This window comes from Denticeps clupeoides, chromosome 11 (assembly GCF_900700375.1).
Source record: "Denticeps clupeoides chromosome 11, fDenClu1.1, whole genome shotgun sequence".
In the NCBI taxonomy this organism is placed as follows: Eukaryota; Metazoa; Chordata; class Actinopteri; order Clupeiformes; family Denticipitidae; genus Denticeps; species Denticeps clupeoides.
Genome location: NC_041717.1, coordinates 17,590,173 through 17,613,400, shown reverse-complemented (window position 1 = coordinate 17,613,400; position 23,228 = coordinate 17,590,173). Strand labels below are relative to the sequence as shown.

Below are 23,228 nucleotides of genomic sequence, written 5' to 3'. Positions count from 1 at the left end.
AGATACTTCTGTATCTTCATCCAGATGGGCTCATTGCATCATCTCACTGACATCACTGATGTAGTTGCTGTTTAGATGAGAACCAGCGATGTTCAAGGAAGTTTAAATAAGTCACGGCAGAGCTTCAGCCATGCAGAAGCCAAGCCAGATTGCAAATTTTTCTTTTCAGGATACTTTCTAGAGTTTCTCAAAAGAGGTTGCCATCTGAAGTCTAGTTCTCTCTAGTTTTCTTGGAAAGGAGATCTTGCTTCTGCTTTTAAATGTTTTTAAATGCTATTGGAGGGTCAACACCTGTTTAAATTCAGGACTACAGAGAGGTCAGCATGCCTCCCGTCTAAGTCCATTCTCTGGCTCTTCAGTTAATTGGTAAACACGTCCTCTGGGATGAGGGTCACGACCCCACCTCCTCCCACCATCCAGACTGAGTCTGAGCCAGTGTCCAGATAAAAGACGTCCACCGTTCTGGACTCATTGTATGAAGGTCAGTCCTCCATGTTAGTCCACCACTCCAATGACCTCTGCAGCTCATCCGGATCTCAAGCGACCAGAACGTCTTGACTGCCGGAGGTGGTCATCTGTGGCCAGTGTTCCCACAATCTACAAACCAATGAAACAGCGTTTTAGGTTAAATTAACAGCTCTATTTGAATTATCATTGTGAGTATTTTAGGATCGTATATATTTTTTTTCCAATTTAAACCGCTTTACCCCAAATTTCTAATGACATTGATTTTCGAATTTATAATCTGCAAAACTAGACCCATACAAATGACCGCCTCAAAGGTCATGACATTAACAAGATTAGAGGTCATGGGCGCGGTGACCACCACTCTCCCCCAAATTCCCATTTTCCCAATCAGCAGCAGCAGTTCATTGTCCAACTTCATCCATATGGAGTACGAGACTCTTACAATGTCAGGGGTCAGAGGTTAAATGACCAGCACTGTTTACAAGCAGGCGCTATTGTAAATAGCAGCTTGTCCTGCTGCAGTGAAGACTCAATTGAAGGGCCCTGCAGATAATTACTTCCCTGGGAGTGTGTGAGAGCATGTGTGCATGTGTGGCCGTGACTTGGAACAATCATTATCATTTTCTAAGATACATCGGGAGATGACTAAATGACTCAGAGATGTGTTAATTTTAAAAATCTGATTTTTTTATTGTGTCTTGTTAAATATTACAGCATGATTACTCAAAATGAAAACAAAAAAACATCCCAGTTTTTTGCCTAAAAGGATTTTCTTCTTGCTTAGAAGCGATCTGTGCATTATCGCGAAGACGTTATCGTGATCATCTGTTCATTTCTTGGACGTAGCTGGAGTTGAAAAGTGTGCAGGCCGAGGACTCCTCCCTGCATTTTTCAGCATGATTAACTTGGTCCAGCCTCACACATGTCCTTGGCGTGGTGTCGGTGGCATCGATCGCCACAGTAAAGCTACTCCTCACGGCCCATGAATGGGATTAATGAGGGGCGGCCTTTTGTCTGTTCTCTCGTGGGACGAGTCCGGGGACGCCGCCCTGCCCAGCTGGGGTTTTCCCACGTCCCTCAGACCCATTGTCCCCCTGTGCCACAATGGTGTTTGACCAAGGGAGGTGTGTGTGTGTTATAGGAAGGGACAGGACTGAATAGGGTGTAACGGGGAGTGTCCGAGTGCTGACCATCTCAGCATGTGGCCATTTTCCGGCTTAATGCTCCTCAAAAGGACGGTGGTGGAGAGAAATCTGAGCAGAGAAGCATTCGGTGTATGTGCGCTAGGCCTTGCTGTGGGAGGTGTGTGATGAGGTCACTGCAGTACTGACATCATCACTGTGCCAAACTCTTTGTCCTGATTGGCCAGGCGACTCTCCAATGGGAACTGAGCCGCTGGTCACCTTCATTAGGAGGCAAATGGTAAAACCTGCAATTTGTCAACTGGGGGTTTGATAAATAAGATGAATGTGGATCAATTATGTTATTTGAACTGGCAAATGATAAAAATTTTAATCTCTCGATGGGAGGGTAACATGTGCTTCACATCTGACTGCAGCAATAAGCAGAAGCAGAGCCTCGTATTTTTAATAATGACAGTTGAACAGGATTAACTGAAACCGTACTTGATGAAGATCAGTGGAGCAGAAGCCATGTATGGATTATACAAGTTGTACATCAGCTCTGTGGTGGAGACGGTCTACGCAGGTCTAATGCTGCAGAAAAAAAATGCTAAAATGTGTTCAACAGTAATAATAACAAGAATTATTAATATCCTTGAAGCTAAGATATATTTTTATGTATTTGTATTTTCATGTATCTTATTCAAGTGTGGTTTGTATAATAATTTGAACATAAACATTTGGTGTAATTACATTGAAATAACAATGTGTAATTACTATAATGCATAAATAAGAATATAATATTTTATAATTTTTTATTTATTACTGCAGATGAGTGAAGGTGAACAAAATGCTAAAATGTCCAACTGAATACCCTGATAAAAACTCCATCATACCCAACTGACCAGTCGGAAGCGAGACATTTCTGTGAACATTCACACAGTGTTGATTCTGGACCGGCCCACCAGTTTAAGTCTTGATGAACAGCAGCCCAAGTGCTGGAAGACGATGAGGAAAAACTCTCTGTGATTGGCTCTCTCCAGTCAGCAGGGAGAGGAGAGCGAGGCTTTGGCTGTCACCATCAATTACGGTAATTTGGCACTGGGTGGTGTTGAGGCGCCGCCATGATCACGGGGCTTCATTACGACGCGCCGCTGCCCAACTCCTGTTCATGTGTCCTGGAAAAATGGCTGTCAATATTCATCACCTTAATAACCCCTCTTCTGCGTTCTGGAGACGGGATGCTTTGATGTCAGTTCATTGTCAGTTCGAACCATAAACCTGAGTGTGTGTGTGTGTGTGTGTGTGTGTGTGTGTGTGTGTGTGTGTGTGTGCGAGATGGTGACGTTTCTATTTGTCATTTATTCAATCCAAGCTCAAAGCCAGCAGTGAGATTTCCATAAACCCGGATCTTTGTTGTGGGGTCGAAACCGGCCTCTCAGTCCCAGCGCTGGTGATGTTTTGCAGATTGACTTTCTTGAAACAGGCGGCCGTGCCAGACCTTTATCTTCACAGATATCCAGATACACAGATATACATCAAGATGTGAATTGTAATTTATCTGTATGTTGTACTGATGAGATCAGGTAGAAAATGTACAATAGTGTTTTTCAAGGCTCTCACAGCCAGACTGTACTTTTTCTCTGCTCACGTTGCAAATTGGGAAGAATAAAAGCAAAACTGTTAAACATAAAAACCTCTTTAGGATAAAACCTTTTCTTTCATTGTACCAGTGCTGAAGAAGTATCACATAAAACAAATGTATTTAAAGACCAGTAGCTGTGGTGTATTTATAAAATGAAAACTGAACTGAAATTGTCTTTTTTTTAACACGAAATTAGAAAACCTGAGAAATTTCAAAAACCAAATGAGAATATGGCAGTAAAACCATAGCATACGGTATAACATAAGTGAATGTGTGTGTGTGTGTGTGTGTGTGTGATGAATTAAGTGAAGCACCAAAGGAAGCATGAACTACAGAAGACGAGAGGCAAACACAGGCTGGACTGACCTTTTTTGCGCGAGATGCCAGGATGCCCCCCTGTGCTTTACCATACAATGCAGGGGTCGGTGTTACTGCTCCAGCTTTAATCTCCTCGGGCGAGCATCAGTGGGGTTTGCTGTATTTGTGTGCTTGTGAGCTGTAGGGGAGGTCAGGAGAGGTTTCTGAATAAATATGTATTTATGGAATATGCTGCAGTGCTGCCTATGGGATGTGTAGATGATGCTTGAAATGTTCTTCTCTCCAGCGGTGCAACAGCAGTAACGAAATATTTAAAGCATTGTGGAGAAGGTGATTGGTCTGAAAGTGGTGAACAGTCCTGTTTGTTTTGGTGGCAAATCAAATTATAATTTCATAAAGCAAATGCACATTTCACAAAAAAAGAAAGTACAACTTGCAAAACACTTTTATCAATCATTGAAACAAATTTACAAGCAGCAAATTTATACATTTCATATAAATCACATAGAAAGGGTAGCAAAGGCTTGTTTTGCTAATTTCATGGGCTGAAACTGTACATAATGTTTTGTGGGAATCAAATATTTAGAACATATTTGGACTAAAAGAGTTCTTAAGTACACAATATTCTATATTCTATATATTTATATAAATATTAAATGTTATATCTACATAACGAGGAAAAACAAGGAATTTGAATGTTGGATATTTAGAACTGTTATGTAAGTCTCTCTGGATAAGAGCGTCTGCCAGATTCCGTGAATGTTAATGGAAATGTAAATCATTTCAGCCAGTTGGCCTGCTTTTGTGTTTCTTGTGGCAAGTGTTTAAAATTTTTTAAAGACTGGAAGATGGAAGAAACAGGAAATACAGTGTTGTCTTTTGGAGTTTTTGAGCTGCTTAAACATTCGTCACATCATGGGCCTTCACTTCCACTCACGGTAGTGGATTCCTATTTCATACAATTAAGCAACATTGATTTGCCTTGCACTACATCTCTAGATAACAAAGTTTTTTAATTATTGACATTTCCACTTTTTAATAACTGTTATTTGTCCCTTTTACATTTTTTTTAATTCTCATTAACACTTTTACATTTTTACACTTCCTGAATATATACAGAGTTACCTCTGGGAAGATGAAAAACACTTTTTTTACATAAATCTTGATTAGAAACTTCAAAACACATTAATTTTTAGATGAATATTTACCATTTTGTAACAAATACCAGGAAAGAAAAGTCCACACCTTTAAGGTATTTTTGGTGTATTTCCATTGGGTCCCCATAAATCACATACACACACCCACACACAGCAGCAGTCGTTTAAAGGACTCACACTGTTCGCATCCTGCAGGCGATGTGCACACACTTCACACGGCTCCAGAGAGCCCGTGTCCCGCCCGGTGCGATTCGCGGCCCTTTGCCGGCACGATCGCGCCCATTGCTGTGCCTGTGTGTGAGGGGGTCACGCACACGTGAGGGGTCACGTGTGAATCTCTGCGGCTGTCCATGCCGCCGGCACAGAGAGCTAATCCGGCCGAGTACAGTTGAGCTGAACACTTTAACCCCTATGGAGAGTGCCGCGAGGCAGGAAGACTCGCCCGCCGAGGGGTCTTTCGTCTGCCTGCCTTGGCGTCACACTGCAGTTGGGGCGGCACTTTGATTTACGTGGCCCTCCTGCCTCGCCATGCTATCAGCTGGTAACGTGGGCGGGTTGTTAAGAGTCACGGACGTGCCGCTTCCTTCTTTGTTTATGAAGATGTACGATGAATGCAAAAACCGCCACCCAGTTTGGGGAGAATGAAGAAAGCCATCTGCCCACCGGCCGAGACGTTCTGATTAAGCTGAGATCCGCGGCTGATCAAAAGCCTGAGAGCGAGACCACTGAGGAATATGAAGAGGAATTGATCCTCCAGACTGCAGCTCGTGGTTCTTTTTCCAGCCAGAAGGTGTTCTAGTCTGGAAACGAAGATCATATCTCAGGAGAACCGAGACAGAAGGAGAACGGGGAGGTGCCGGGGCCTGACAGGTGGTGTCACGACTCCTAATGCCCCGGTCCCCACACCTTCTTCACCTGCTCAGCAGGAAGGCAACGTTGGAACAAGCAGCAGATGGACTGCCTGCGGACGCTGCCTCTGATAGGTCACTGGGAGGCTCATTAAGAGAGGAGATGTCCAGTGGTCCATGCTGCCATTTGCACCCAGCGCCGTCAGACGCTTTGGAATAAAAGGGCTCCCGGCTTTTGCCCCCCCCCCTTGTCAATAGATTGAGGACTAATCCAGCTGATTAACTCTCTCCAGATGCCGTGAAAAGCGTGGTACCCCGTCCGCTGCACCCAACCAGCTCCATGGCCCCAATAAAACCCGCCTGGCCCCTTCCAGAGAAGGGCCTCATTAGCGCGAGCCGTGGCTCTCCGGCTTCCCGTGAGGGGAGCCGGCGGCATCATTACCCAGCACCGCTGTAAACACCTGCAGCAGCTGCAGGAGCACCCCCGTTCCTCCAGACGTGGGCTCTCAGCATTCACTAAGCTCATGTTGCATTTCACCCATGCATCGCCTGGGTATGGATGGAAGGGGTCACAGGGTCTCTGCAGTGCTAAAGAGCTCCGCAGATTCCCGTTACATCCCTTGATAAAACGCTAACATCCTCCCAAAGTCAAAGAAGGTTCTTCACTGGAACAAATACTGAACTTTTTTAAAGTGACACATACCTGCACACTCCCTAACTTTACATGCGTTTAATATTAATGGGTTTAGACTCTCTGTCCTGGTCTATTTTACAGTTTTTGACTGGCAAATGAGCAATTCAATCAGGTGGCCTTGTGGCTAAGGAAGCGGGCTTGTAATGAATGGTTACGGGTTATCATCCAGAATTCAAGGTGCCACTAAGGTACTAAGGTAATTATCAAGGCACCGTCCCCATCATGGCTGCCAACTGCTCACTAAGGTGATGGGTTAAATGTAGAGAACACATTTCGTTGTGTCACCGTGTGCTGTGCTGTAGTGTTTCATTACACTTGCTAGCCTGTTCCCCTGCGTGTTTTTTGGAAAGACCAGTCCTACCCGACTCTGTACGGGCACTATTTTCAAACTGGCACTAAGCATGGGGACTGTTCACTAGTGTAAGGTCAGCGCTGTCGTCAGGATTTGCACGAACAATAACATAAGAGCCACTTTTCTTCACGTTTCTTTTCTTCAAAACACTGACCAAGCGATTCGTTCTTGATTTTTTTTCTATTTATTCATAGAAATCCTGAGGACACCTTTGTGTCTAAATATGTTTAATGGTCAAACTGCCTCTGCTTTTGCCACATTCTTGATGAATGCTTGACTCCTCCATGTTTGTCTGTGTTCGAAGACCGGAAACTGTGGACTCTGGACTGCCCTCTATAGTCCAACAGCAGCATAAACTAATGAATCATTTAAAAAAGACTGAGTTATATTCATATGTAATACTCTGTACTCTGTTCAACGTAAATTTCCACATGCAAATAATTTATAATTCCAGCATCTACGTGGACATAATTCTACCAATGAGCAGAACACAGTGAGTCCTGGTTCATATTTCACTCTGCGTATTGCGGCCACTGCAGTGATACAACTGCAGAATTTATGTATTTATGTAGCTCCCATGTCCGAGATTCAATTACCGTTTCACACATAAAGCCGAACTGTAGTCCTTTCATGCTGCATTTGAATAAATCCCAACACCAATGAGCGCACCCATCTGTTCCATCAATCCGCACGGCCCGGGCAGAACACCACGCCGCCGGACCCAACCCTGCTACCTACTGTATGCATTCACCGCCACCCCTTTCATCTGAGCCTCAAAGGACACTGGGACGTGCCTGTCACACATGCTGGTAATGATTGCATTAAATTACTGCAGCCACGGATGGCGTTCCCTCCCCAGCCTCCTCTCCCAGGTAACGAAGGAGCGGCCCAGAGCCGGGATCCTCGGCTCCTCCGCCTCAACCCTTTATATTCAAAGGGAATGTGTAACTCAATATGAAATGGCCTGGACGTCTTTCAAGGGCTGCGGCTAATGAGATGCTTTACCTTGAAATCAGAGCGAGCGAGCGAGAGAGACAGGGCCAGCGAGGGCTCCCTGATTGTGTTTCAGAAAGACGGCCATTCGGAAGGAGAGTCGGATTGTAAAAGAATCGGGACGTTGTAATACAGCAGATTGGCGGCGGGCTGAAACTGAGTGCAGTTTGCTCACGCTGACCCACTTTTCTGTGCAGGTTCATCTCTCTCTCTCACATACTGAGGACGAGGGACAGGTAAAGCGCTGGGTCAGTACCAGTCACAGCAGCATGGCGATGATGAGAGAAGGCTTGCATCTGAGGGAGCCCCTTTTTCATCAGAGACGTGCAGAAGGGGCGCAGCCACAGTCATGCTAATGAAGGAGGAAAAAATGCAAATGAGATTCTGCAGTGTGTGGAGGGTGCTAATTAATGTGTGTGGTGGGGATGTCAAGAGGCTGTGTGTTTTCTACCGACAGTGTGTATGTCTGCATATATATATATATATATATATATGTGTGTGTGTGTGTGGATGTGTGTAGGTATATATAGGTATATATAATTAAATACATTTTTTTAAAATGCATGTCTAAATTTTCTTACATTAATAATATCTATAATTGCTGACATTTTAGTCTTTAAATGCACAGGATATTTATTTTACTTTGTTATCTTCATAATATACTGTAAATAAAAACAGTAATAATAATACAAATTTAAACCTAATGATACGTTTCAGCCAATGCCTTTCTGAGTATGGTGTGTGTGTGTGTGTGTGTGTGTGTGTGTGTGTTGTACCTTCATATTCACATTACATTAAAATTAAGTTAAAAAAATTGTCAGGATAATTTTGGTTCATTCATTTTTATTCTACATTCTAGTATAAAACAGGCAAATATCTGTGTGGTTCTCTTACAGAGTGTGTCTGTCATCCCCTCCCACCATGACCAGCTGTGTCTGGGGGTCACAAAACACACCACCCAGTGACTGGAGCTTCTTTACCCACACACACTTCCCACAGAAGAACACCACTGTTAGGAGGGAGGACATATGGAGCGTGGCCTCTGCATTGTGTCAGTCTGGCAGGCAGACAGACACGGGTGCTGGAGTCAGACGTTCCCACGGTGCACCTCTCCTGAGGGCCACGCCCTCCTGAAAACCACCGCCATGCCTGTGGGCCTGTTTCATTAAATGTCATGGTCATCATCGCACTTACTCGTTTCAAATTCATTTAAATTTTTTATTTCAGTTACCAGCAATTAGGTGACATTTTTTCTCTATTTAAACGAGGTCAAACAGCAGGCAGAAGCAGAATGTGTAAAACCAACACACACTTGCGCAGAGCAAAGAGTGATGAAAAACCAGGGCCGTCTGGGGACAAGGTCGTCTGAGAACCGGTTCCATCCACGATGCACTGATCTAATATTCCCCTTCTTCTTCTCCTCCTTTCGTTTTTAGGCCATGGCAATGCCTTCGGCAGAACATTCTCTATTTTTAATTTGCAGGAAATGACACATCGCTCCTGCGCGCCTCAAAGTGAAGCAGCAATTATCGCGTCAAATTATTTTTCTCTTCCATGCCGAAGTGCAGGTTCATTAAATAACGAGAACTACGGTGAGGGAAAGGTCACGTTTTCAGGTCACAGGTTACCACCGTGCTTTGCCAAATTGTCTGTTAAATTCCACAAGGGAACAAAATATCATGATATTTTTCTGATATTTAACAAATCTTTTTTTTTAAATTGCAACATTTATAGAAATGCACTAAACTGCATTTGTTCCCCCCAAAAATGTAATAATTAAAAAGCACCAGTTACCTAGAGGTTCTAAAAAAAATAAAAAATTACAGGTGGAATTGTGGGGAAAAAAAAATCCTTTTTAAGTGTGAATAAGCGCTATTCTCATCTCCCCCCCTCAGCTCATGTGCATCACAGAAACACACACATCTCACGTCTAATCCTGCACCAGACCAAAGCACCACAGAAAAAAAAAATCTGATCAACACAAACCCAAAATATGAAAAATGATTATGCGGGAGTTGCTTTGCAGAAGGGGGTTTAATTAAACTGTTGCTATGGTTACAGTGAGTTGCGGGTGGTACAGTAAGTGTGTTAAGGTTGGGGTTTGGTGGAGAGGGGGAGGGGAGGGGCACAATCGTCACAATGAACGCATCTGCTATGAGTATACACACACACACACACAGCAGACATAATGAGATGAAAAACAGAGAGACTTTTATTCCTTTCTTGGCAGATCTGAAGACAGAGGACGCCTCGGATGGTGGCTTCCTGGAGATCCTGGACAAGGATCCACCCAGTGCTCCAGCCAAAAAAAAAAACAGGCCTCATGCTTTCAGCTACAAGGTTCTTCGTCCTCCTCGGCCCCGACCCAGCACGTCTCCAGAGATAATGGCGTAATTTACAGCGGGCGTTGTGAAGAATGAATGATGGCTGCTTTTTAGCCTTAACGGTCATTTCCCTCTAACAAATAACAGTCTTTTACTAAAAGGCACTGAAAAACACCTTCAGAAGGGGTCAGTCCTTCCACACTCCATTCCTCTTCTAATGCACTCTATTCTGTCTTTTATGCAGATGATTATACATTTATAAGTCATCTGTGCTTCATACACATTTCATTTTACTCCAAAAAATAAAATATATATTGTTTGAAGAGCCGTGGTTTGGTCAAGGAATAATGTTTCTTTATTTTTCCGTTTCTCAACCAACTCTCACTCAAACACACTGCAGGAATCCAACTGACCGCTGCAGTGTCCCTCGGGAGAGTTCCCATTGACTGGTTAATAAGGGCCATGCTCCCCAGAGCCCACTGGCCACGGCTCAAACAAGTGGGCAGGACGAATCCCATTATGTGTGTAATGGTGACCAGTGCACAGCAAAGTAAAAAAAAAAAAAAAAAAAAACGCTTTGTATAAGTTCATATAATTAAAAAAAATTTTGCAATGGATTGTTCTTTGGTCATGTTCAACAGCAGGGGGCAGTATAATATGATCAGAAGGGTTCATAGTTGTGTCTTTTTATTCATTTAATTTGTTTTATAAAATTTCAGCGCAACAGCTGAGTTTATACAAACCTGTCAATAACACACATACAGGACCATTATTAACAATATTTTTCATTTATTAAAACACAAACTAACAGAAAAATAAATACACAGAATAATTTGAACAAAAATAATAATAATAATAATAAAAAATCAAGTAAGACCATAGAAGCCATGAGGCTGATGTAAGTTTCTCTACTTCCCTGTAAAAATTTAACAGAGGACAAGAAATCAAGACAATCAAAGACAATTTACAGCTGATTTGTCTCTTTGCTCATTAAAAAAAAATTTATAAAAAAAAAAAAAAAAAAATCCCAAATTATTTAAAAATTTATTTCAATATATTATTTGGCATTAAGGGTTAGAAATGTGTACAGACGACATAAAAACATTAACAGCAATAAGACATTAATTTAATCTCCACCCGAGATTATGATTAATAAAGTAGTGTAAATATCGGCTCTCGTTGTTCACGTTGCACATGGCGGAGTCTGGGTCGGCCTATTGTCTGGGAGCGCTGATGTCACGCACCCTCCTTCCTGCATAATACTGTCATGCAACTTCATAATGAGGTGACGCTAACAAACGCACTCAGTTACTGGCTCCAGGTTCAACCCGGTACAAATCAGACATCATAACAGGGAATTACAATCCAATAAATTAAGCAGGACCGATACATTCATTGTGCGAGAACACTCTAAAAAATAAAAATCACCCACGCCTTCAGATGATATGCTTGAAAAAGTAACAGTTTTAAAAAAGGGTTGAATGCATATAAAATGCAGCCGGACATGGTCCGGTGACATCCCACCAGCAACAACGTTTATAGCTCAGTTCAACTTGGCACCTCGAAAAGAAAGAAAAGAGAGGGGGAGCAAAAAAAAAAAAAAAAAAAATCAATTTGATCCATGACACAAAATCAATAGACACGACAAAGCCGTTTAGCAGATTAGCGCCTCGGGGCTCAGAGCAAAACTACTGGCCACTGGGAGAAGGGGAAGGCGGGGCTGGGGAGGGGTTCACATGTGTTCTAGCAGCAGAGCGGCCAACTCATTCGTGCGCCGATGACCTCCATCAGAATGCATGTTCAGATTCTCTCACACACACACACACACAATCTTCTAGAGTGGCCCCGCCCACACAGATCAATCACTAAAGTGAAACGTATGAAATTTAAAACAAAAGAACAAAAAAAATCATAATTCAAATCATGTTATAAAAATGTTCAAAAGGAGGAATAAAAAAAATAAAAAAAAAAAAAAAGAAAAATTCCCCCTTGCAGGCAGTCCCAGAGTTCTAGAGTACCACAGATATCCCTTCAGAGTGTTCCATGGGCGGCCACTGCCATAAAACTCTTAGAATTCCCATAACACCAACACCCTGTTCGGGCCATTCCTATGGCCAGAGAAATGTGTGGTGTTTGTTGTTCTGTTCTGTGAAATAGAAGGGCGTGTCTGAGACGGAAGCACATGGAAGAGATCTGCTGATATGTGAAGAGAGAATCAGGGTGGTTTACGCCCACGGTCCGGGCAGGGCTGCCCCACTCTGGGTCCTGTGAGGCTATGCGGCCATCAGGTACTGATGGTAGAAAAGGCCAAACAGGGAGGTGGAGAACAGGCAGGCGGCGATCCACCATGTGAGGAAGGACAGGACGCCCCGGAACAACAGGGGGCTGAACACAGTCCTCAAGGCCACCGATAGCTGGGCTACCGAGTGCGTGGCTCCGGCCGCTTCTGCCGGGCCTGCGGCCCCCACCACTGCGGTGTCAGAGTTCACATGCAAGGGAGGCAGCACATCCTCTTCAGGGTATACACCCCAGGAGTGACCACCTGATAGAAAAAGAAAAATGTTGATTTTTATGATGCTCTTAATACCACATTGGCTCTAATATGAACTTTATTTCTTTCTCTCTTAAAAAAACAAATACAGTACACTGTAAAGATGGTTTTAAGTCATCAGGCTATCAGATTGTTGCCAGATTGGTAGAAATAATTGCATTTTTTATTTGCATAAATGGATGCACTCATTTATCTCTATTTCCTAATCTGAAAGATTATTTAAATTGATAGACTGAACTGATTCCATATAAATTGTTAAAAACAATGTGTCTTAATATACAGGTCAACTGTCATTTTGGAACATTTTGGGCACTAACGGCAACGATGAGGTGTTTGTAGAGGGCAAAGGTCAGCGGATGAGACTCACCCAGTGTTTTGAGCAGCAGAGTCGTGTGCAGCAGCATCACCAGCGGCGCAGCGTACTGCAGTGCGATCACACACAGGTAATAAAAGACGCGCGCTACCTGGACACAGGAAGAGAGGGACATCCATGATGGGGGGGGGGGGGACATGAAAGCCTCCAGAGTGGAGGAGTAAAGACGCGCAGGAATTAGGCGAAAATGGGCTCATGGGTGGAAGGGGGGGATATGGCTTAACAGAAACGTGGCAGTTCTGGCTTTTAGGGCGGCGGAGTGAGCAGCGAAGCCATTTCAGAGGCACACTTAGGATTGCCACATCAAACGGCATCTCAGGCGCGGCACGCTGGAGTGGCGAGGTTTTGATCTCGGCGCAGTCGGCTCCAAGCCCAAATGGCAGCCGCCTCTTTTCCCGGATTCGGGGGCAACAATGCCGCCCACTCCTTTCCATGCTAACGCTTTATAACCCCCCCCCGCCACCTCCCAATGGAATGTGCCTCTATTTGTGCATCCAGCCAGGGTAGATTCCAGATGGATGAAGCGACTCATAAACAGCAACATTTATTTCTGGTTTTTGGCACACCGGCCCTCCGCATATCAGATCACGATGAGGTTCCTCCACGGACCCTGACGGTATAAGAGCGGTGTAAGTGGAGCTCTGTCTCACCATCTTCTGCAGCTCCACTGAGCTGATGCGCCCCGCCTCTTTCTTCATCTGCGCCACGGCCTTCTGAGCCAGGTTGAGGTAGGCCTGGAGGTGGTGCCGCATCAGCGCTAGCCTCAGAGCGCACAGCAGCAGGATGGCCCAGAGACGCAGCGTGTCGTAAGTCTGCTCCGACATCCTGACAGATGCGTGGAAATACAGGGAACGTTACAGACCTGACCGGACCCGATTGGACCAGAGTACATACCAGGCACAAGCCAAGCACTCACAAAGGCACACTTTCTTTCCCCAGTGTGGGGTTCATGATGTAGTCCTTAGTCAGAGGTTTCACCCACAGAAGGACCATGATGAGTGGAGCCAAGAAGTTTATATGCAGCAACGTCCTGAGAACAAAGAACTAAATATAATTACATGGTAGATATTTTTTGATTAATAACAAAACATGTAATACAGGTCAGATGAGACTGAAGTGATTATCATTATGATACACAGCACAGCACTCACTATATATATATATATATATATTCCCCATAATGTTACGCTTTCATCTGGTCTGTATTATATGTTCAAGATTGGTTTATTGTCAGTACAACAGTATACAAAGTAAACAGTGTATTGAAATGCTGTTTCCCCACAGGCCCCCAACAGCGCAATCGTAAAAGAAAGAAACGTGTATATACACACTAAACTTAACTATACTAACTAAAACTTAAAATACTGTACAGGACTACTGTACTGTTCAGTGAAGGTAATCTGAGCTAAAAGTGTTTGTCTGTGGTTCTGATGTAACCACCTTTACACAACACCAAACACAGATATATTACAAAAAGAGCACAATGGACTTAGCGCACCACCATCTTGGTTCCATGTATGTATGTATGTGTGCGTGTGTGTGTATACATACATATATATTTATTTATTAAAAGAAGATACACAGCTTGAGTGTCAGACCTAGAATGGCAAATCCAAGAAATCCAGAAAAAAAACGAGAGCAGGTAAACAAGCCGGCAGAGTGAAGTGGATTAGCAGGAGGGGGCTGACCGATGTCACAGAAACCCAGCTGGGAAAAGTCCTCTACTGACCACAGATGTGTTTATGATACTGTGTGTGTGTGTGTGTGTGTGTGTGTGTGTGTGTGTGTGTGCCTTCATGGTATGTGGGTCAAGTCCGCTTCCACTCAACTCCATGCCATGGCCCGATTGAAAGCCGCCTGGCATCAGGGAGGGGCAGGGCACGACTGTAGGGGTGGGGGTGGGACTCACTGTGTGACTTTCTCATTGGTTAGGGTGAGAGCATCTAAATGCATCTGAGCCAATCGTAGGCCAGGAAAAGTCAGGAAGGCTCCGATAAGGGAGCAGAGAAGAGCCAGGATCAGTTTGAAGGTCAGCTTGGATATGGGACCCCTGAAGGAGGACAGAAGAAAGAGGACGTTAGCCATAAAGGCCAACACACAGACAGACACTCAAAACATCTAATTTCCACACTTACTGCGACTCAAGTCCTTGATTCTCCAGAAACTGCACAGCACTTTCAGAGAAATTGGCAAATCCTTACAGGCAAGAGAAAATACTTTTTTTTTTCAAAACCCTAAAACTTTATACACAGTGCCTTTCAAGGAAAAACAGCAATAAGGGGTAAATTGAACAAGAATATATCGTTTTTTAAAAACCACAAATGTATTTACATAAAAAAAAAAAAAAAACATTAACCCAGACTAACCTGTCTCTAGCCCAAACTCCAGGTAGTTCTCAGTGACTATCAGGATGGCCATGGCCTTGACGAAGAAAAAGAACCCGAACGTGATGCAGAGAGAACGTTCTCCGCCCTCCTCCAGTTTAAAGTAATGGGCGGTGAGTGAGAAGAGAATCTTACTGAGCCAGTGAGTTAAGGACCAATCAGCATCACTTCTGGTCATTTGTTGCCATGTGAAGTGAAGTGATTGTCACATGTGATACACAGCAGCACAGTATATGGTGCACACAGTGAAATTCAACCTCTTCATTTAACCCATCACCCTGAGTGAGCAGTGGGCAGCCATGACAGGCGCCCGGGGAGCAGTGTGTGGGGACGGTGCTTTGCTCAGTGGCACCTTGGCGGATCGGGATTCGAACCGACAACCTCCTGATTACGGGTCCGCTTCCTTAACCGCTAGGCCACCACTGGCCCAGCATGCTTCGGACTGAGAACGACGTCGGGCATCAGCACGGGCCTCGCCGACAGCCAGCGATAAACTTCCGCAGGGTTTACCGCCAAGCACTGCTGCGTCTGCTTCAACGCAAGGAAACAGTCTCCACGGCAACCAGGCCTCTCCATTACTCCACATTTGTGATGGCAGGGCGGCACCGGCACAGCGCCCGCTGACCTCAAACAGCGAATCGCAGCAATGCGCCACTGAAATTAGGGAAATTGTATCGAAGAGGCACCATTTAAGTCCCACCCATGCACTTAGCGCGGGGAGAAGAACAAAGCTCCCTGTCAATCACCTGTTCAACACCGCAACATGCCACTCTAAAGGCAGAAATACACTTGCTATTAACTATGTACGTACATACGTACAGCTGCGGTCCGAATCCCGCGTTCGTCGCATCCGTTTTTGTGCACACTCAAAAATGTACGGAATATATACGAAAAACGGATGCAATACCTGCGTAAAAAATGTGTAGGGGCAGTGTTGCAAGATTTGCAAAATACAGATTACTATGGTAACATAAAGGTATTCATTCATTTATTTGGTATGTGGCCACAACACTGACCCCTGGTGGTAAGGAGTACACACTACTGATTATGACACAGCTCACAGCAAGTATTTTTCTGTCTTAAGGGGGACATTTAAGGCCTCTGGCTCTGGAAATGGCAACCAGAGACCTCCAGCTCTAAATGACACCCACGGCACCAAGCCTGCTCGGCTGGTGCGCCCTATTAAGCCAACGTCGCCACTCAGCCCATCCGTGTTGAGACCTACACGTCCCTAAATCCGATGAGGGGGAGGGGTGGTGAAAAACTTACCGGATGGACCACCGTCTTGCTGCCGTGACAATCACAATCATCCTCATTTTCATAAGGCATGTCACAGCGCTGAAACTGAGCCGCACCAACCCAGGACGAGAGCCGCTACACCCTTCTGTTTCACAGGGATGGTTGCGGTCAGAATTTTTCCCAGGGTTCCGCTCGGTTCCCTATTTTTCAGTTGCCTTTACTCAAGACGAAGGATACATGACGAAGGCCAGGACCAGGAGACACCACACCACGCTGATGTTCATCTCCCCGCTAGGCTCGGCCAGGCAGAAGTAGAGCTCAGTGATGAGGTACACCACCGTGGCCGCCACCGTGAAGTCCAGCAGCCACTGGAACTCTGGGAAATAGTGGAGTGCTGCAGCAGAAAGCATCTTCGTTACTTTATTTGAAGGGTTACAGTGATGCAATCTATACACTGCATCCCACATTTTCATCACAACACGCACCCAAATATACAAAGCATCTTTCCAACGAGCGCAAAAATTGCGAGTGTTTGATACGTGGGCTAACGTCACCGCTACGCACCCAACGTGTCCACTTCAGTGATGCACTTGGTTTCTAGTTGCAGGTCGATGTCCTTGGGTACGGTCAGCGGCTTGTTTTCAATGTGCCCATTGTACTTCCTGAGGGGTTAAAGGTTAAGATCATCGTGAATCTGAAGGAAAGCCGGGGGCACCAGAGTGAAGAATGGTGGACGCCGCTCCGCTGGTGGAGCGGGTGGCCGGCGAGAGGACTCAAAAGGCGGGGTGTGTGGGCGCCATCGCAGGGATTAGCCCACTGCGCTCGTCAGTCACATTAATTGGGCCAACTTTTCTCTTGAAAGTTGTAAAATGTGTAACTTTAACATGTATCGGGCAAAATTAATTCCTGCTATCCCCCGAATTTTTGCTTTCTCAAGATCTCAGCCATCCATACCTGTCCTTCTTGTTCTTCACTTTCTGCTGTTTTCCAGCCAGGCTCCGTAATTCCTCTTCAGAGGGATGCTGGTACCAGCGCAGACTGACGGGAGAAAAGTAAAGGAAAATTAGGATAATCAAGGCATATAAAAGCCAGTATGTGAAGTGAAAGTGATGTGACACCACAGCACAGCACCCAGTCCGCACACTGAAATGTGGCCTCTGCTTTTAACCTCGACTGGTGCCCGGGGAGCAGTATGGAGGGACGGTACTTTGCTCAGTGGCACCTCAGGATTCGAACCGGCAACCTTCAGATTATGGGTCTGCAGATTACCTGCTAGACCCCCACTGCCCCACAAGTGCACCTCATGGTGATATATGTATATTATTGAGGCAATAAAAGGTATAGATTTCGACCCTAATGTTAACGCTAAATTAACAATTTAAAATTTAGTTTTTCAGAACTAAATCAAACCCAAACCAAAAGGCTTATTCATATAAATGTCATATATGGAAAAAAACACTAGATGAAGCTGATGAACATTTAAAATTAAGCAGCCACGTGACTGAGCTTAATTTCTCTAACGCTCCTAACTCGCGAAGCCTGCAAAACATAGCAGAAAAGAAACTAGATTGTGAGCATGCTCGTCATGTTAATGTGGTAAGTATGGTGATATATACGAATATCAATAATTGAAATTCGTATCTACAAACAGAGAGCCTTATTCTTTACAACAATTTGCAATGTGAAAGAGGTTAGCTCGCGGAATCGGACTCCGGAGCGAAGAATTATATTTTTATTCAGTTCAACCTCTTCAACTTTGTTTAGAAGCCATGTTGTCGCTCCAGACCCCCGGAGAGCTGTGCCGCTTTTGCTCGCTTTTCATCTTTATTTATTTACCAGGGAAAAGTTAATTAGCGGAGTCTCTGGGGCGACGCGCGAAGCACCCATCGCTTGAGCCAAATTATTATTATTATTATTTTTTTTTTTGCCTGCCGACATTCACGCCGCCCGCAATGAGCCGTGATGAATTATTAAGAGGGCTCTGAAAAAGCTGTTTACCCCCCAAAAAAACACACATACGGTGCTAATTAGAGGAAATGAAGCAGGTTGCTACGGTCCTCTTGGGCCGCGCCGCTATTTGATGATGCTCTTTGGAAAGGCTGATGCGACTTAATGAAGGGGGGGGGGAATAAAATCTGTATATATTTTAAGCAAACAAAAAAAAAAAAAAAAAAAAAAAAAAAAAAAAAAAAAACAGAGCGGACCCTTGAAGAAGAAAGACACAAAAAAAACATAAAAAAAAAAAGTGGCGTGGACGTTACCTGCCGCTGCAGAGGAGCCATCGTGCAAAGGAGTAGTGCGGTATGATCTTCTGGATCACGCTGGCCATTACCATGGTAACGACTAGCTGCACGCTGATCACGCCCTGCAGACAAGAAAATTTTTTTTTAAAAAAAAAGTTAAATAAAGGAATGAGAGCGGAAATGACTCCCGTGGTTCCGTGTCGTCATTTCATTAGGGCTGCGCAGGCAGGAGAGGAGCTTTCGTGCGACATGCGTTCCTCGGCCCATTTTGAACCTTGGGCCGTGTACACAAGCGCAGATGGGGAACCTGAGCATGCTCGGGATCTGCGGGGTCTGCCGATGGACGCACCAGGCTGCCGGGACGCGCCCCGGTCTTTTCGCAAATTGGTCACCAAATACCTTTGTGCGCTTAATTTGCCCGCGTGCTGACAGAACAAAGTTACGGAGATACTGAGATGGGACGACCATACAACAAGGCTCCATTCTCCCTGACACTCGATCCGGCAATTTGCCTGTGGAACGGAGATCTGATATCCACATCGGTGCTTCTGGTGCTTCTTCAATTAATCAGACTCAAGGGGGAAAAGAACGTTTTGTTCCTTGAACGCTTAAAATAAAAAAAATTAAAAATGCCTGATGAAATCAATACATAATACAAAACAGATCAATAGCCCCTCATTTAACTCGTTAAAGAGCATTCAGTGCTAAAGACCCCGGGGAGCAGCCCATTCAGTGTGGTCCACTGTACTGCGGAACCCCACAACATCGAGGTCACATTCATGCAAACTCATTTCAGGACACCTGGTGTCCACCACCAAGGTCCACCGTGCTCTGCTGACCAACCAGAAGACAGAGTACAGCAGCAAACAATCATAACGGCCTTTTGAAGTCTCCCCTGACAATATACAGTAGAGGCCAAAAGTGTGGACACACCTTCTCATTCAATGTGTTTTCTTTATTTTCATCACCATTTACGTTGGTAGATTCTCACTGAAGGCATCAAAACTATGAATGAACACATGTGGAGTTATGTACTTAACAAGAAAAGGTGAAATAACTGAAAACACGTTTTATATTCTAGTTTCTTTGCTCTGATTACTGCTTTACACACTCTTGGCATTCTCTCGATGAGCTTCAAGAGAATGTGACTGTGGAGACCAGGTCTCCACTTTTTGTTAAGTACATAACTCCACATGTGTTCATTCATAGTTTTGATGCCTTCAGTGAGAATCTACCAACATAAATAGTCATGAAAATAAAGAAAACACATTGAATGAGAAGGTGTGTCCAAACGTTTGGCCAGTACACTGTGTGTGTGTGATTTATATATATTCTGCTTTTATATAGGTTTTACTGGTCCCCTAATACTGTATCTGAAGTCTCTTTCCAAAATTCAGAATTGCAGCAACTTTGATCCAGTCCCACAATGAGATTTCCCAGGACGCGCTATTTCTGTGTCTGCAGCTTTAAATGCTAATGAGGAGGAGAGAGGATTATACAAGTTGAAGGTGCATTTGCGGAATTGACATCATCAACACCATTCACCAAGAAAAACTCCTCAAACTCCTCACAAAGTCAAATTTTCATGCCAGGGGACCTATAACCAAGCTGGACCTGCACACCTTCCATTCTCTTCACAGAAGCTTCCTCTGCTCACTCTGTTAAGTTCTCTACCTCCTTATAAATATCATATATACATTTATACACAAATACATTGGGTGGTGTAGTCGCCAACAAATCAAAAGTCCCAGGTTCAAACCCCACTTACTACCCTTGTGTCCCTGAGCAAGACAATTAACCCTGAGTGTCTCCAGGGGGGAACTGTCCCCTGTAACTACTGATTTTAAGTCTCTCTGGATAAGGGCGTCTGGTAAATGTCATAACAGTCAGTGCACACAAAATCAACACAAACAGCCAAACTTCCTGGTATTCCAGATGCTTCCTGCTCAAGTTCACATCAACCTGATGCAAATGCCATATCTCACCTAAACACAAACATGTGTCCCCTGCCAGTGACCTGTCCGTTATCACACTAGGCTGAAATTTGGCCAAATGTTCCGGGGCAGAAATGTGGGTCACTCGCACAACGCGCTGATGGGGTGACGGTTGGTCACAGAGGAAATGGCAGCAGTGGGGGACACGGCGGGGCCGGAGCGCCAAAGATAAGCTGCGTCTACAAAACCTTCAAGCACAGTCGTGGGGCCGTGGTGGCCTGTAAACACTCCAATGATGCCGTTTACGTCATAATTTTAGGAAAGTGCATTTCTGATCAGTGAGGAGGGGGCCTGTGATGAGCGTCTGAGCGACCCTGCACCGGAAGTACACCACGTCCAGGTTATGTGGGGGTGAAACATGAACTAGACGACACATCTATTAACACAATGCATGTAAGAAATGATGATCTCCAAATGAATACGCCTATACCCTTTGTTTAAACATTTTGGGGTCACCTTGCCTAGCTGGGCTGTATCTGATCTGTGAAGGTGGTTTAAAGCAAGTAAGGGAGGCGTGGCCGGGAACAGGTCACTATAGCACCTTTCTGGAGGTCACGCCGAGGTCACCGTCAGCACAGCTCACCTGAGTATTCCACCCAGAACTCCCACGTCTTCGTGGAAGGACGTGGGGAGGTGGAACAGACGGGTTTTTAAAGTTATATTCATCTCCGGAGTCTAAGCTGAGACCCATTCATTCTTCTGAAGCATTTCCAGCCCGAAACGTGCTCATCTAACGCTCCTCGCGCTTCCAGGCGTCCCACCCCCGTATCAAGGGACCCGGGCCAGCCTGCAGCCAGCAGCAGGCTCCCCCGCCGGCTCTGTCCCCCCGCTACTCACCATACTGACGCCGCCCGGAGCTCATAAGCGCGTCTGCCGCGGCCAGATCTCCTGCTTCCGCGCCGCTCCTCTCACATCGCCCGTAGTCGCGGCCGACCAGCCCGAGCCGCGCGGTGTTTTCAGCCGCAGTAGAGGTCACGCTAAGATCCGGGCTGGCGCGGCGGCCGAGCGCGCGCCCGTCCGTCAGAGAGGACAGCGGGGGTCTTTTCTTCGGCGCGAATTGTGACGGTCTCTCCACCCGTTACAACCGGTGTCTTAAACAAATTAATTCGCCCTGACTACTCCGCTAAAACTAATTTTTATGAAACACAAGTCGTGGTTTACAATCAGGCAGTACAATGAGCACCTAAAGGCATTTGTAGGACCCCTGTACCGGAAGTAGGGGTGAAAAAAAATCCATATGACTTTTATTTCTGCCGGTTTGTTAACTCTTTCCAAGGCACGACAGTGAAATATTCCTCACAGAATTAATATTTATACGTTCGGGGTGTTCCGAAATCAGGCGTTGTCCGATATATTCATATATATCCAAGAAAAAGAATATTGCAATTAAAATAAAGCGCACTGTTCGTTTCTCCTTGTTTTAAATTCAGGTTTACAGAAATGTGGCCACGTGGTTAACTATTCCGCTGCCGTGCATAATTTAAACGGACGTCTGGGGGTTTATTTCTGATTGTGGCTGTTGTTTTATCTATTTGAACACGCGTTCTCTGGTGTTCTGTGTTGGTACGAAATGCATGATTTAAATCTGAAATCGGACCGGTTGTCTTTTTCTTTTTGCGATCACTTTTTCTCCATTCACTTGTTTCCTTTTTAAGTGCCTGTTACTATGGTTACTGCTGGACGCAGGGAATGACAGTTGATGGCAGCTCTTCTCGGTGTGACCAAGTGTGACCAGTAAAAATATATAAAATTATTATCTGCTTGGTTATTATTATTATTTTTCATGTCTCCCATCGTTCACCAGAGTTGAATCGCATTTCTGCTGGTTTTGTGCTTCCATGTCAGCTCAGTCGTTCAGAAGGCAAGTTGAAGTACTACAAGTGTGTGTGGCCCTGAGATGGGCTGCGGTTATGTGCACAGCAAACATAACTGTATAGTCAATAAACACTGCGGGCCCGACTAAAATTCTGCATGTGTGGTGTCAACAAAGAGATCAGCCATTCTCTCAGACTTCGCCTCGGTTTTAATTAACATTCACTCATCAATTCCAGGTCATTTGTTCATTCCAAACCATCATTTGAGTGTTTAGTATAAAACGTGTTGGTGGCAAGTGAACCTTCCGTCGTGCATCCTCCCCCATCACACAATCAGAGCCGCTTCCACTCAGACTCGACACCCCTCAGCACAAATGCAGACGTTTTCTCTGTGAATGTCAGTCGTACATTAAATAAAAAGAGATGCCTTTAGATAATGGAAAGGGTGTTGGAGGTGTGTGTGTTGGCTAAAGCAAAGTGATATTCCTCTTTATGCACTCTCCCTTGGACAGGCCTTCAGCATGCTTGGCAGATCTTGTGACATCAGCAACTTGGTAGGCAAACCATGCAACTTACTAAGGTCCCGAGCTGAAAAGCTGAGAATATACGATACAGGCCAAAAGTTTGGACACACCTTCTCATTCAATGTGTTTTCTTTATTTTCATGACCATTTACATTGGTAGATTCTCACCGAAGGCATCAAAACTAC

At 44.8% G+C, this 23,228-nt stretch overlaps 1 protein-coding gene across 1 annotated transcript; it reads right to left on the bottom strand.

The window, feature by feature from the left end:
- Positions 1-10,717: 10,717 nt before the first annotated feature.
- Positions 10,718-21,684, bottom strand: tmem161b (transmembrane protein 161B). Its single transcript, XM_028997115.1, has 12 exons — positions 21,542-21,684; positions 18,729-18,832; positions 17,422-17,505; positions 17,032-17,129; positions 16,705-16,861; positions 15,211-15,362; positions 14,980-15,040; positions 14,754-14,894; positions 13,761-13,874; positions 13,495-13,669; positions 12,839-12,935; positions 10,718-12,462 (listed from the first exon to the last, which is right to left on the bottom strand). The coding sequence occupies exons 1-12, from the start codon at positions 21,542-21,544 to the stop codon at positions 12,194-12,196; spliced, it is 1,455 nt and encodes a 484-aa protein (XP_028852948.1). The 5' UTR covers positions 21,545-21,684; the 3' UTR covers positions 10,718-12,193.
- Positions 21,685-23,228: the final 1,544 nt, after the last annotated feature.